This window comes from Pteropus alecto, unplaced genomic scaffold (genome assembly GCF_000325575.1).
Source record: "Pteropus alecto unplaced genomic scaffold, ASM32557v1 scaffold7, whole genome shotgun sequence".
NCBI classification, from domain to species: domain Eukaryota; kingdom Metazoa; phylum Chordata; class Mammalia; order Chiroptera; family Pteropodidae; genus Pteropus; species Pteropus alecto.
The window spans coordinates 34,076,511-34,093,275 of record NW_006494614.1 but is presented as its reverse complement, the minus strand read 5'-3'; the positions used below and the strand labels follow the sequence as shown (position 1 = coordinate 34,093,275).

The window sequence follows — 16,765 nt, the reverse complement described above, 5'->3', positions numbered from 1 at the left end:
TGCTGTGAACAAGAGAGAAAAAACATGACCTGTGCTACAGGTCATAGTCGTGTGTTTACTAAAACTTTTTTCACTCACAGACACAAGTGATTAATGTTCCAATTAATTACCTTAAACTGGTGGACCATAGATTTGCATGGCAGGACTCCATTGTAGTCAGGAAATCTGAACTGACCTTGATGAGCCAGTAGTGGAGGCAGGGTATGAAATCGAGGTTCCTGTCCTGACTCTGCTACTGGCTTCTTAATAACCCTCAGTAAGTCTCATAAAACTGCTGGGCATCAGATTACTCAATTCTCTAATCTGTCCTATTCAGTGCCTCTAAGGATAGTCCCTTTTCTCACTGGTGAAATGAAGAGTAGAGTCTTGTGTCACTAAGGCTCCTGCTAGCTCTGGAACATCTAGCATCTACATATTCAAGAATGCAGTAAGATGTGCATATGACACTGACAGAAACATGGAACTCATGTTTTTCTGACACCACTGATGCTGCAGTGAATATTTTTTTGAATTTTGCTTGAAAAAGATACTGCATGCATAGTCAGTTGAAATAAGACTTCGGTGGGGAAATAAAAAAAGAGAGTTAACACTTATTATGCACCTATCATGCACCAAAATACTTATATTTGTCATCTGAAATGACCTCCAAAACAAAATTAAGAGGTTGATATCACCCTCTGTATTTCACAAAGCAGAGATTGGGCTGCAAAAGGCTAATTCCTCTTTTAGTGCAGAACAGGCAAAGGAAGCATTAGAATCCAGAACCACCTGACGGAAAAACTCAGATCTTATCCAATTCCACAAACCCTCCCAGGAAGCTTTTTTATTAATTAGGTTTGTTATCATAGTTACACTTTAAGGAAAAACATGTGTTAACCTAAGTTAATTTGCCTATGGCTTGTTTACATACGATTTATTTTAATTTTGTTAATATAGATATACCTTGCCTTATTCCAAAACGGATTTGAAACAGATTACAAGGATTAGTAGGTAAATATATAAACATAGACTTTGTCCCTCGTATCACCAAGCAAAATGTTAAATACACTGATACAAATTGATAGAAATTTTAAAATGTCATTTACTGACAGGAACTAATAATCACACTAATGAAGAGAAAAAGCTCAGTCCAAAGAAAATGAATAATTTGTGATGGCAACAGTACTATAAACAGGACTAATTAATTAATATAATCATTATTCTCTGCTAAAAAGCAGAGAAAATCAGTGGCAAATATAAGAAAACTGAGGTAAATTAAGAGACTTTGATAAGGAATTCAGCTATTTTTTATTAAAATAACTATGTGATTAAAGCTTCTTGGTGTGAAAGAATGTAAAATTTATACTTAATCTAACTCTGTGACAAGGCCCTAAGTATATTATCCTCACACCTTATTAGCTTAAAACAAATACACAGTGGACTGCTTTAAAGAATAGTTACTTGATATGGGAGGGCAGTAGGAGGACTTTACTTCTACATTTTATAGAGCTCAACCCCATTTCTGAAAGCCAAAATAAAGAGCAGGGCTGAAATCAGCCTTTAACTGTGACCCCTTAAATTGTTTGTTATGATTGTTCATGAAAACTGAGAACGTCCCACAGTGACCTTGGGTAATTTTATAAAAATCAATCAACCATCATTATTGTTACTTCCCCTCTAAAATAAATAAATGAACACAACTTTTTACATCTAATCATTTCTTTCCATTAAGCATGTCTTTTGTTTCTTTTAAAGGGAAGTAAAATAGACTTTTAGCAGCTAGCTTAATGCTTGCAAAGTACATCAAAACCTGCTTTGTCTAACCCTACAATTAGCCGTCCTCTGTAATAACCACAAAAGGATTTGTTGTGTTTCTTTTTTTTTTTCAGAAAAACAAATACACAGTTTTAGCTATTTTCTCCCTTGCAGAAAAATTTAGAATATAAATGTTGCCATACAATAAGACTCTTTAAAAGAGACGGCTATACTTTCTATCTTTAATTCTTTCCCTCCACTCTCTTGAAACCTCCCCAGTTTGGGGCTTGTCTGATACTCCACCAAAACTGGTCCTGTCAAGGTCACAAAAGGCAACCACACTACTGAATCCAAAGCTCAATGCTCAGTACTCACCTTTCCTGAGTGGCCAGCAGCATCAGACACAGCTGGTCAAGCCTTCTTTCTCGAAACCCTTCCCCTCACTTGCACAGCACTGTGCCCTCCTGGCTTCCCTCCTACCTCCCAAGCTTCCCCTCCAGGCTCCTCTACCTGATTTCTCTTCATTGTCCCAACCACTGACTCTTGGAGTGTCCCGTGACTGTCCCTGGACCACTTTTCCTATCATTCTATGAACACTGCCTTGGTTGTCTCATCTTGTCTTAAGGTTTTAAATATCATTATATGCTAATTGCTGCTGACTCCCAAATTTATAGCTTCAAAGCCCATCTATGCCTTCAGTTCAAGACTCATATACCCAACTGCCTATTCAACATCTCTTAGATGTCTCATAAGCTTCTCAACTTAGCATATCCAAAAAATAAATTCCTCGTCTTGTCCCATAGGTCTGCTCACAGTCCTTACCAGCTTCATAAATGGCAATTCCATGCTTCCAATTGCTCAGTTTGAAAACTCTAGAATCAACTTCCCCTCCCTCTCACACCACAACCAACCTTTCAGGAAACTTTGAACATTCTTTCCTCAAAATATCCCCTAATTCAATCACTTCTCAGCACTTCCACCTTTATCTCTTGGGTCTGAGTCACTCTCACCTTATCCCTGGATTAAAACAGCCTCCTAATTCAGCTCCCTGCTTCTGCCTTTGTCCCTACCCCAGGGTCTGCTCTCAAAACAGCACCCAATATGATTTTTATTTTGTACAAACCTTATCACGTCACTTCTCCCCTTCAGAGTCTCCAGTGGCTCCCACCACACTCAGAGTCAAAGCCTACCAAACCGCACACGGCCGATCCTCCCTGGCCCATTCTCCCCCGACTCTCCCCTGGCTCGCTGGCACCCAATCCTCCTGCTGCACTGACTTCTTGCTCTCCCTGCCTCATAGTCTTTGCCCTCACTGTGTGTAAATCCCTGCAACCAACACTAAATTTCCCCTCCACGCTGCTCATAAAATCTACAACAAAAAAATATATATCATTTGCTTACTCGACTATAATAAAACTTCATTCACAGCCGTAGACCCTTTGCCTAGAACAGTGCCTGGCATATGGGGAACTTGGTAAATGCTCACTAAATCCTCATTTAATAGGAATTGAAGTTACAGAAGTGAATGAGGTCTCCCCAGGAGAACATGTAGAGTGAGAACAGAAGAGAGATGAGGGGGACACACTGTCAAATATTAATATTAAAGACTAGAATAAGGAAAGGAAGTGGCAAGATTCTTGAGAGCGGCTCAAAAAATTAGGTGAACTAGGAAAAGAATCTGAAGGTTGTACAGACAAAGGTTGCAGGAAGAACTTTAAGAACTGTGAAGGTGGTAGATGAAGATGGCAAAACCTTAATGTCACTTTTAGGAGGCTCATAGGAGAAAGGGTGCAGAGCAAGCGTGTGTTTCATTAAGACACAAATGCCAGATGATAAAATGAACCCAGGAAGAGCGACTCCAGTTTTAAGCAAAGGGAAAGCCAGGGGTGAATGCAGGCAAGAGCCAGAAAGGCATCTGAGAACCCCAATTAATTAGATCAAACTATATCCCAAACTACATAATTCATTTGCTTAATGCTTGAGCTACCTAAGTTTTTAGACGTAAATTATCCAATTTACTTATCTATAACGATTAACCTCCATTTAGTTCCTGAATAGTTCCTTAAAAAGTTTAACAGACTCTATCTGGTTACCTTCCCAGTCATTAAATAGTCAAATAGATAGGAAAGCCTGTAGAATTCCCTTTCCCTGGAGAATTATACATGACCATCCATTCAGGGTGGACAGATCCTCCTCTGCCTGTATGAGAAGAGCAGGCTGAGTGATCTGGGCACAGTTGCAATACACTGCTGTATTCTACTGCACTGTGCTGCTATGGAGGTGAACATCAGGAGGAGATGAGGAAGAGGGTAGAAGACTAGCATTTAGGGAAGGCAGCCACAGCCTGAAGCTTGCATTGTAATGGGGATGCACACAGCTTCCTTTGTTGGCAAGATCCGGATTAGACTTGTGCCTGATCCACTGGAGCAGAGCCTGGAAGCCTTCGAGGTGGGCTTGTCCCCGGCCAGAGAGGCGGAAAATCAATTTGGCTGGCAAACGAGAGCCCCCAAGAGCTTCGTGCACGCTCCATAATCCTATCCACTAGCAGCTCAGGAAATAGATGCCTGAGCCCTCACATATTCATGGGGGATGTGAGGCATAAATCAGGCTTTAAGGATTGGGGGCAAAGAGAATGGACTCTCTGGCTGGCTACTAATTAATCAAGCACAGAACACCTAAACCTAACAACCTGGGAGCAAGTCACACACACACATGGGCATGGGCTGCTGTTGCTGCTTTTCCTAATTTTTTTTTCATTTCAATTAAAAAAGATATCGAATGAAATTTCCCCCTTTAGCTGATGCTGCTTATGCATCCCCCTGTTCTTCCTTTAATTAAAAAACATGCTTATTGCAATACTTGCCAGAATCACTTTAACGGTATTTTAATTGTAATGTCTCTGCCTGATTAAAAAAAGAAAATATGAACTAGAAAGTGTTTGCAAAAATGTTCTCAGAATGCAGGAAAAGAATCACACACCTCCCCAGAATGGATGCCACATACTAATTCCTTAATTAGTCTGGTATTATAGTCAAATGGGCACCGTAGAGGGAAAAATGTATCTGAAATAAAACCACCGACTCAGAGCCGCAAACAATAGCAGTTGGGAGAAATGTTTTCATCAGCTCAGATTTCACTGGCAGGAGAGAGAACCGCAGCTAACTAAAAACGTCATACTCAGGACAGGCCCATTCAATGTCTCCAGCCAAATTTCCACTGTTCTTTGCACAGGGTGGCATAGCCTTTGGGAAAAGAATAGCTGGACCAGGTTAATTGGCTTCCAGTCCTGATAATTCTGCATGGTTCCCTTGTTGTTTTAGGCTAGTAGTTCTCAAACTTGAGCATGAATCTAAATCACCTCAAGATCTTAAAACATAGACTGGTGAGCTTCACTCCCAGAGAACTTTGCTGTGGGGCCCAAAATTTTGTATTTTTAGCAAGTTCCCAGGAGATGCTGATGCTAATGGTGGGGACCACACTCTGAGAAGCACTGCTCTAGGTAAATTAGGTATCCGTAGTCTTGTGAAGTTTGCCATCATCTAAGGGGTGGAGAAACACAAGGCTGGTATGATCGATTAACTCACTTTATCATGCAACCAACCTTTACTGTTGTTTTCCAGCCCTTCTGCTAGGTGCCAAAACAAAAACATAAAAATGCAGTTTCCACTTCCAGAAGGTCAGGTGAATAGAAATGCCCTGGTTTTAGTGAATTGGCCAAACTTACAGATACTGAGAAAAACGATAAAGAAGATAAAGGTTATGACTTAGCTAGCCCTTTACTTGTTCTATAATACATAAAACTCAGTAAGTTAACCTTCTAAATAAATTAACACTATATTAATTACGAAGTGTAAACATTTTGGAAGAGAAACAACATAGAAATACTTAAAAGAAGTCAAACACTGGGATAGAAATAAATGCCTTTGTCTTTGTGACTACTGTTATCAATTACCAATTGACTAAACTTTGATTTTCTTTCTACCTCCAGAAAACCATTACTTTCCTTTTACCAACCAAGCTTCTGCCATTTAAGTGCTAAAGGCCCTCAGCTGTTCCATGGATTTCTAGAAAATCACTAAAGACTTCAAAAGAAAACTAGTATTATGTAAGGAGAAACATAAAAAACAAAACAAAAAAATACTACCAACAACAAAATTTTGTCTGTATCGGTCAAATAAAAATTTCCCCAGGTACCTAGTTTCTCATTCATTCAAATAATCTCCTTCCTTCTCTTTATCAAAGTTCAATTAGCATTGACCCAATCACATTTTGGCCAGCCCTGCAATTTGGTACACTTCCCTGAGCAATCTGTGTATTTGAAAGGCTCCAAATACAATTATTCTCTGAATATTGTAAACATGATTTTGCTAATAGCATACTAGTTTTAGAAATGAAAGATAACAGTTGTTTCCTCATAGTATTTATTTATTTTAAAAAAGGTAGGAGAATGCCTCCTACCTTTCTTGGCCCCCCAGAATATTATAGTACATGAGAAATACGAGTCATGAAATGCTCAATCTCCAATATATTTTAATCTGCACAAGAATCCCAGATACATAAGCATCCCAGATTTCTATCTCCAATCCCAGTCTGGATAAACAGGTTATGGAAATCATTAATCAACAAATGAGGTAAAGAGTTAAGGAGAGATCAAGTCTTGAAAGACCTTGTAAGCCATCTTAAGGGCTTAAACGTCATTTTAAGGCTAATGGAAAGCCAGAGAAGGTTTTTAAGTGAGGAAGTTTGAAACATTTATCTTTTGTTACTGAAAATATTGTAGCTTCTGTGCAAAAAAAGACTGGGTCCCTTTCAGTAGCATTTTTCATGTTACAATATCCAAGTTGTCAAGACATAAAACTATAAATTGTTTAATATCTATCTGTCTGTCTGCCCATCTATTGAAAGCATGTCCTTTCTCACAGCCATGGCTTATCTTTCATTTACGGCTAATCGAGTGCGTCTGGGACTGTTCTCTGGAGGTAAATAATGTAAGTCATTGTCTGATTGGGAAAAATAAGGGGTTTCAGAGCCAAGTGTCCCCCACATTAAAAAGCCTTTGTCTCTGATCTTCTGATACACAGGTAGTAAATGAAATTGGACAAATGGACTAACATTTGAGGATACCAGGAAAGACTCTGTTCACAGAGAAATGCAAAACTAATGTTAACTTGCTTCTTCAGATCAGAAATTTAGTGATTAGCTTAGTGGTTCAACAATTAAAACTGAGTACTTTCCGGGTGCCTGGAGATATAATGGTCCTGGCAATAGACAGGTAAGCAAAAATGGACCTGGCTCCTGCTTAAGCTTGTAGCCTAGATTACACCTTCCCAAATGGGGGAGGTGGCGGGGGGGGCGGGTTTCCTGCAGAGCTCCAGAGAGCACTTTTTTTCTTTCAATCAGCAAAAATTAAGGGGAAAACGAGGCGCAGTATTGTCGGAACACCTGGAATCCAAAGAAAGACTTGAGAGGCTGGGTATACCTGTGTGTGGCTCTGATATTTCAGGCTCGTCTGATGTTGTAGGACTTGAGAAAACATCATAAGTTGCTTTAAAAGAAAAAGTAAAACAACAGAGAAAATCCCTAATATTAAATTTGTAAAGAATTGATATAAAAATAATTCAAGTTCTTAGCTGATTAAAAATTCAATCGATGATCCACTTAGCTTTTGATATAGGCAATATCCTCATAAAATAATTAACACCAACTGGTCACCAAGAAAAGACTAACACATGGAGACACACAAGATAAAGGGAGTTAAGGGTAGATTTTAAAAACAGGGTAATTCTTTCTGATGCTGACTTCTTAATCAGGCTTCCCCTGTAGATTACTGCACAGCCCAGACCCTTCTGGAGCACTATGCTTGAAACTATGAGAACAAAATTTACTAACTTCTGTGCTGCGCTTTCTCCACAGGGTTGCACATACAAAGAACATTAACATCTGATAAAGGTTTATGCAAGCCAACTTTCCTCCTACAAAAAGAAGGGGCTCACCATCATTTCCATTTTGTGCATTGATTTGAAGATCAGAGCCTTACCCAAAGACATAAGAGAGTCTGTGGCTGCCTCAAATTTGAACTTGGGTCCCCAGTTGGCTGACCAAACTGCAATGAGTCAACCTTGTCACACTGTCCTATACACGGTCATCCCATCTCCTGCCTTTAAGGGTAGCTATGTTTCAATTGAGAGAGGAGAGGAGGCAATTCAGTCGATCTCTTCTTACAACCCACTTACAGAAGAATTGTTTTAAATTCACTAATTTGCAATGAATTTTACCAGTCCACAAAATTACCTCGTGTTAACTGAGACATTATATAGTTATGAGTGAAATAAATATTAATGTAAACTATTTCACGTTTATCGAAACTCCAGCCTGTCTTTAGATGGATTTCCTTTAAATCCACATTGGTATCTGGGAAGCCTTGAAACTAAAGACATAGGGTAATCTGCCCAGTGACTCACACAGACCTGATGTACAGAGAAACCACAAGTAATGTCTCAAGAAAGTCCTGTCTCATAGCATTCCCAGGCTGTTGCATTGAAAAGATCATTGCAAGGTGAAGCATTCAGCTACTGAAACTGAGGCTGATTTGGTACTAACTAGAAGGGACCAAGTGTATAAACCACGGGATAAAAAAGGCTGTCCTGGGTACAGCATTTCATACCTCACTCTGAAATCCTCAAACCCTTGCCAAAGATGAGGAAACTCTACAATGAACTTGAGAGTGAGTCAAGAAAAGATACCTCATCTCAATAAGCCAAGAATATGTATTTGTATGCCACTGAAATTTCAAATATAATAGACTAACAAGAACTGAGAGTCCTCAAAACTGTGGACTAAAAAAATTGGAGAAAATGAGAGCATATTCCAAACAGCACCAGAAAAACACATTTCCACAAAGTCAAAATAACAAGAAGAATGAAAGCAAACAGACTTTGCTATGTCCACCTCTGTATCCCTCCCTCTCTTGCCACAGAAAGAAAAACACTTCAATATGCATTCTGAAGATAACAGAGGCAAAAGCAATCTAAGGTCTTTATTATGAAGCTAATTCTTTCACTAACCCAGTTAACTTTGTATGTACAAGCAGCTACTATCTGTAAATAAAAAATAAAATTGCAACTTAGGCCTAATATTCAGCCATCTCTTCTATTTTCATCAGTCAAAAACAAAACAAAACAAAACAAAACAAAACCAGAAAACAGAAAACACCTAACATTGAGCGCTTATTCTGGACCAGGCCCTATGCTAAGGGCTTTAGAAATATTCTCTCACTTGATACTCAAAACATCCATATGAGTTGGGTGATACATTGTAGTCTTGCCGAACAATAGCAAATAGTAAATGTTAGCCATCATGGTTACAGTTCCTGTCATTATAACTAGCATAACCTTAATGAGGAGAAACCTCAGGCTTATGGAGACTATGCGATTTGCCCAAGGTCACAGGGATGGTAACAAACAGAGCCCAGATTCAGACTCAGTTCTTTCTGACTCAAAAGCCTACCAAGCATTTAACCGCTTTGGTATGTACCAGTAGACCAAGAAATAGAAAGTCACATTAAAAGAAATCAGTGCACTATTAAGCAGCAATAGAGACTGGGAACAAGTTTTTGTTCAAACATTTTAAAGTGATGGCATTGTAAGTAGAAAGAAGCTACAAAATGTCTTCCTTTTGAAAGCCCAACTCCAAGGGAAGAGGGATTTCTAGAGTTCGTTTTCCTCTAATTGAGCCTTTCTTAATCATTATCTCTAGGCAATTTCATGTCAAGCTGCTTGACCACCAAAATACAGAGAGATTCATTGCTTCATTCAGAAAATACAAATGCTGTTCCAACAACCACAAGCCCAGAATGCATAATGTCTCTGACATGAGGGTGACGTTCCTTCTTTGTTATTATGGCTCATCATAATTACTTGGAATAAAATAATAAATTTTAATTCAGTGATGCCTATGGCCGTTGGGCATCTTAACATAAAAGAACGAAAAATATAATTAACTAAATCAAGGCAATATGCCTATTTCCATCCCAACTCATTAGTATTAATTGATTGGGTTAATTCTCTTTTGTGTTTAACAGTACTCTCTATAAAACAACTTTTTTTTTTTTTTTGGAAAAAAAGGAGGGAGGGAGAAATGTAGGAAAGTAGAGATGGTAAGTAAATAAAATTTCTTGATATTTTGATAACTAAGGCAAAATAATAAATATAGTTGAAGCTCTTATCATGGTCACAAAATAATCTGCCATTTTTCAATAAAGTTCAGGAATCAGTATATGTAGCATCATAAATAATGGGAAAAACTTTGGTGCCTTTTCCCAATTGCCTCGAAGAAATTTATAATTCTCCTTTCTACTCTATAAGTTGTACTTGTAAGAAAAAAAAAATGTCAATTCTATTTTATAGGTGGAACTATAAGTACACCACAGAGAGTTCAAGACTCCTGAGGGCCATATGTAGAAGTGTTGGTTTTCCTGAAATAGAAGCCTGGTTCTTTATACATTAAGATGCTGGCTGCCATAAATGAAAAAATAACATAAAGGATGCAACATTTTTATAAAGCAGTTCTAAATGTAGTTCTTAGATGATCTAGTTTCACTTTTATTTAGCACTAATCTTTTCTGACTATGTACATACTTCATTTAGAATACATTCTCTGTAATGTGGAAATGACTGAAAGTATTTCCACTATAATACTTCGCTTTTCATTTGTTAAAATCTTTTGAAGAAATTGGTATTCGGCTTAAAATTTTCATGCTTTATCTCATCCTGTAGAGGGTATCAGAAAAATAAAGAAAATTCCACTCAGCTACTTCTCTGATATCATGAAGGGGTATGAGAAAGACAATAATATTATAGAGTGACTTGCTATTGATATTGATGAGGCTAATGATTTAATCTTATATTTGAATAGTGTTTTATTATCCTTCAAGTACTTTCACACATATTATAGACCAAAAGAAGACATTAGAGGTTTAGAGTTATGCTATATCAACCAGATATTTGAGAGTCAGCATCCTTCACCAGTTTCAAATGCCTTTTAGAAATAGGAAATTAACTTACCAGTGGATTTTGTATTCCTAATATGCATAACGATATGCTTTTATACGTGGGCATATGCATGTATATATGAATGTGAATATATGTATATTTGCATGTGTGCATGTATACATATGTGTGTACATATGGGCACATATGTATACATGTGTACCTAAATATATCGGTAAGAACAACCAAGTACAGTGAAAGTAAATTAGTTAGGAAAAGTGATATTTAAGGGAGCAAGATTATCTTCCTTAAATTTCATTCAGGACCTGAACCCTGCACCATTTTGTTTGTTCATTAATTCAATCATTAACGCATATTCTTTGAATCCTCTTTATGTATCAGGCACTGTCCTAGACACTAAAGAGACAGTAGTGAATAAATCGGTAATGTCCTTTGCCTTTTTGAGCTTGTTCTAGCAGAGGAAAGAGATTATAAACAAGAAAATTTATAATATGTAATGTGATGATAAGTGCAATAAAGAAAAGTAAAACAAAATAAAAGAATAGAAAATAATAAGAAGTAATTATAGTTTTAGAAAAGATGGCCAAGAAGACATCTCTGATAAGTTAATATTTTCTCAATGAGTGAATGAAATAAGTGAGCCAGCCACTTGACTATTTGGAATAAAAATATTTCAGGCATTGGACATTGTATGAAGAGGCCCTAAGGCAGGTGTGCTCCAGGTATATTTTTAGAAGAGCTAGAACAAAGTAAATGAGAAAGACAAGATCAATGAAGGGATCAGAGGTTTAATAATAGTGGAAATTTTGATTTTATTCTTGTGAGATGAGAAGACATTGAAGGATTTTGAGAAGAGAAGTAGCAAGATCTGACATATTTTTAAAGGACATGGAAAATAAACTATTGGGGGATTATTTTAGCATATAACATAAAAGTGAAATATCAATAACTTAAACACATGAACGCTTGTTTTTCTATCACAAAAAGTAACTTCATAGGTGGGCAGTCCCAGTTGCCATGCCACTATGGCAACTCCAAAGTCATCAGGGTCCTGGGCTTCTTTCGTTCTTCTGTTTCTCCATTCTTAATGAGTCATCTCATAGTCCAAGATGGCAGCTGAAAATGTAGCTATCACATTTACATTCCAGGAAACAAGGAAGAGGAAGAAGGAAAGACAAGTAGGACATGCCTGTTATTGGGTCCCAAATGTCCTGTACCACACTTCCTCCTTACATCTCATCAACCAGCTCTTAACCACAAGAGCTGTCTGTCTAACTACAAAAGAGACCAGGAAATATAACATTTGAGCTGGGTACGCTGCAGCCCCAAATAAAAATTAGGGTTCTGCTATAAAGGAAAACAAAGAATTAGAAACTTTGGAATCAATTAAGAGGCCATTTGAAATGGTCCTGCCCAAAAATTGTTGATTAGGACTAGATTGGTACCAACACAGGTGCTGATATATGAGATACATATTGAAGATCCTGTCAATAAGATTCACTGACGGATTGGTCATGGGATATGAAAAAAAAAGAAGGAAGTCTAGGATGTCTCCAAGGTCTTTGGCATGAGCTACTGGAAATGTGCAGCTCCGATAAGTAAGATGGGAAGTTCTTCAAACATACTCTCTTTGTAGATTGATACCTACATGATCAAAACTTATCTCAGACACAAATGATATGCTATTCTTCTCTCCATCATCCAACTCTAGCCTTATATCCTTGACACCTGATTACTCTGGACTACATTTTACTTTACTGCCTGCATCATAGATTTGAGAAATTTTATTCTTTTATATTTTCTCCTTAATTATTTTTTTCTTTAGTGATAATACACACTACTGGCATTAAGTATTATTCTTTACTTTTTCTTGTATCTCACACAGAGTTACTAGGCCACTTAACAAACATTCACAAGTCATCTGCTGAATCGAATTTGATATTTGTCCTGTCTCTGTTCTCATTTTTTTCTAGAAGCTATGATCCATATATCTATAATAAAAACCTCAGAGTTTCACTCTAGACAAACTTGCTCCCTGCCAACAACTCTTGTGCACCATTTGTACAGAAACAGGTGTCTACTACTTACAGCCACATTCCCACAAATGGTCTTACTTCTTAGAGACAGAGGAAATCCTTCATATAACAGGCCTTGCCTCTTCACAGGGTGAGGTTCTGTCCTTCCAAACCTGACATACTTATTCTAAATAATATGAAAATGAAATATTGCCTAAACCAAGAATATTAAGGAAAACTAGTATTGGAAGGTGATAGGTTGGAACAAGTATTTAGATTACTCAGATCTTGAAACCTCCAAGAATGAGCAGCCAAGTGCATAGTCCGCATACCCCTACCTTTCTCTTACCCTTTTCTGTGCCTCTGATGCCTCTTCTCCATCTTCAGTCTTTGATCTTAACACCATTCTTTGATTGAACATTTACCTGGGACTAATAGGACATTCAGAGACTCAGGCTGAGTCGAAATACTTTTAGTGGGAAAACTTCTCCCAAATGATATCAGTATAAGGCAAAACCCTTGAGCACTTGAAGATATTCCCATCCTCCAGCAGAATTTGACTCCTGTGGGGAGGGTCCTGGTTAAAAGCTTGCCAAGAGCATCTTTTCGCTGAGCTAAGGCTTTAAGCCTGTAATTTTCCTTTGTCATTGCTAGTCTTTAGGTAGTTGATCGCTATCAATAAGTCAGCACTCCCCACAGCCACTGGCTACACACACATACACACACACATAGACACACACACACACGTACACAAAAACATACACACCGCAAAGACAGGCCAAGAGCCCAAGTTGACAGGCCATCTTTCCTAAAGGGCACTAATTAACTGATTTGCCTGAAAACTTCTCCTTGCTACTAGAGAAAAGAAAAACAGCTTCCAGAGTATAGAATGGCAAAATGCCTGATCAGAAAAACTTCATTCCATCTGTAACGAACAAGTATCAAGATTGCATAAGTTTATCCCCTTCAGATTATTCACACACACACGCATACACACACACACACACACACACACACTTTTCTCATGTAGCCATACTCTTATTTTAACAAGAACAAATCCTCCCATAAGTGTTAAATATATTTATAGTAAAGAATAGTGTTTTAGTGCATAATTTTATAGATATCTATAACTAATCACATTTCCCAAGCAATTTTCATTCTCCACTTTGATGACCATTCCTTATTAGCAGCCATTGAAGTAGGCAATAATTTTTATTCTCATTTAACAGATAAGGAAACAATGGCACAAAGAGGTGAAATAACTGACTTAGTCACTTGATGATGTGGCGAAGGACTCGAGATTTGAATTCTTAGTCTCTTCCAACTTCCCAGACCCTAGAGCTATGTGGCCAGTTTTGCAATAAGGAAGCCTATTTATATGACTTTCCATGGGACCAGGAACTCAAAACCACAACAGGGTAAAAGCAGGAAAACACTGCTTTCTTGGCAGGGAATTTCAAAGGCAGCAGCATTAACCGATTTCAGAGCATTTTGCTATATTGTGGAGGCTGCCCTGAACGAGCATGACTACAAAGTACTCGAATAAAAAAGCATATTATTTGAGAACACTGGTAACTTTCTTGTATTTGAAAAATTAAAATAATCAAGCTCTGTGCTTATAAGAGTCAAAAAGAAGGGCTTTTATTTTGAACCCTCTGACTACTTCTCCCTTTCACAGTAAAATCTCCATTCGGTCCCAGAATAAATTGTCAACCAAGTGCTGGAACTTATCCAAAAAGTTCCTTTCTTTCCTTTCCCCTAAAACTAATAGAATTATATATATTAATGTTATCACCGATCTCTGAACTCCACTAACCTTTAACGTGAAGTAAGTTGAGGACGCTTGTATTGGTGTCAAGCAGTAGCAGTTGGCCAGTCTCCACTGTGACGTTGTCGCCATCTTGTGGCGCTCTTTCAGGAAACCAGCTGTGAGCCCTCGACCACCTCTGGCAGAACTGAAAGGAAAAGTTGCCCTGGAAAACAGAGTTCTGTTATTTTCGTATTGTTTTAAAGCAGGATAGTGTGGGTGATCGATCATAATAGAAACTTCTTAAACTAAAACTAATTTAAATATAATTTTAAATGTCAATAAAATTAGTCACCCTGTCTTCCTCATACAATTAACTCGAAAAGGAAAAACTATGAAAGAAGGAAAGTTATACTTGAAATGTCTCTGGAATTCTCCAACAAGATGCTTGTAATATGCTACTTTTTTTCCCAGCCCAGGCCCCCTTCTGCCTAACAGATGGAGTAGATTCCATTTTTTATTTTTACAGATATGTATTGAGTCTTGGACAAAAAGTCATAAATAGCCTGAAATGGGGAGAATTAAAATGGCCTGCTTGATAGGTGGCATTTTGCTTTGTATAATTGGTATCATTTTTCACTGACTCTATTGCCAAGTGTCTCCGTTTTATAGGAACATTCCTCTTTCTAATGCTCAGATCCATCCTCCCACTCTACCTGTTTTGATACTACTGTCTTGTTGCCTTTCCCTCTATGCCTGGTGCATCAGTGCTGAAAAAGCCCATGCGTAGGCGAAATGCCAACTGACTTCAGATGACAGCCCAGAACCTTTGAGTGAGGGACAGGGAGCGAGACTGAGAGGAGCCAGAGGTGGAAGTGCCCTCTCCCCGCCTGGACTTCAGTCACCCTCTCAGAACACTTTCCTCCTTATGGTCACACTGAGGTCATGTGTTTTTTAAAACAGGAATGTAGAAAGCATGGAAAGCAGTATTTGGCTCATGCAAGAGGCCAAGAACATGACTATATGTGTAGCTGTGAAACTATGATGATGATAAATATAATGAAATCAGGATAGAGAAGGTGATTCCCTCAAGGTAATACACACATAGTGTGTATGCCTCTCTCCACACAGTTCTTCTTCCCTCACAGATCCCAACCAAATGTGGAGCCCGAGTTCCTATGAAATAATTGCCTAGAAGATTCTCTGATGAGGTGTCAGAGACAGATGGGAGACGATCATTAAGAAGGGAAGGTATGCTTTTAATACCAATAACTATACCTACACGGCAAATGGTGCCTTGGAGTATTTCTGGGAGAGAAAGATGGAAAAATGTATTGCCAGAAGAGCCAGTAGATTTTCCAAGAATGTGTACTGATGCCCAGCTCAACAGTCCTGAGTTGTTTACTCAACCCAACCACCAATAAGTATTTGGGGTAAAGAAAAGCGGGTTCTTTTCATTTTGTACAAAGGAGAGAAAAAGTCACTGACTCATCCCAGTTTAAGAGACATAAAAGCATAAGGCACAGCGACAAGGAGTCACAGAACCACAGAAAGAAAAATGTGTGGTGCATGAGCATCGTTGCAAGTTAGATGAGCCGCATCCCCACCATGCCATCCACAGACCCAAAAAGTAGGAGAGAACTTTTGCTTTCTACTGATTTCATACTAACACTAGGTATTGGAAGGTAAAATTATAAAAAGTGCTCCTTTAAGGCTATATATTATACATTTTTATAATCCTTTAATTCACTCTCTTAGAATCCATAAAGAGGAAAAGGGGGCAAAATGGAGGACATTGGAGTGGAATAAAGTGGTGAGAAAGTACAAAAGACTGAATCGGATGAAGATGGTAGTCAACTGCAGAGAAGGGTAAACCAGATTATCTGTAAATGTCAGCCCTGAGTCAAGCATAAAAGGGCATTTGAAAAAGCTTGGATTTCTATACAGTTAGAAGTGGAAGGACCCTAGAGAAATTCTATCCCTCGATTTTATAGATGATGTTGACAGCATTTCTCAGCCTAGAGCTAAGGTGCAGTTTCCCTCAGTGCCACCATGGTGGAATCGGAAGCTCATGACTTGGGCCCAGGAATTCGTCAATTTGGTGATATTCTCAGATAACACTTCTGCTTCAAAGTTTGAGGTCCAAATCAAGGAAAGCGTTGCAGGGCATAGAGATGTATCCAAAAATGGAAACAGGAAGTTTTCTTCAAACCAACTCTTGACTCTCAGGGTCTTAAGGAAGACTAGCAAGCTGGGTGAGG

At 38.2% G+C, this 16,765-nt stretch overlaps 1 protein-coding gene across 1 annotated transcript in view; it reads right to left on the bottom strand.

Annotated features, from left to right (window-relative positions):
• Nucleotides 1-16,765, bottom strand: part of PKHD1 (PKHD1, fibrocystin/polyductin) — a 413,647-nt gene that overhangs the window by 275,178 nt on the left and 121,704 nt on the right. The window contains exon 36 of the mRNA XM_006926447.3: nucleotides 14,574-14,730. Coding sequence (XP_006926509.2) covers nucleotides 14,574-14,730 — 157 coding nt within the window. The remainder of the gene's footprint in view (nucleotides 1-14,573; nucleotides 14,731-16,765) is intronic.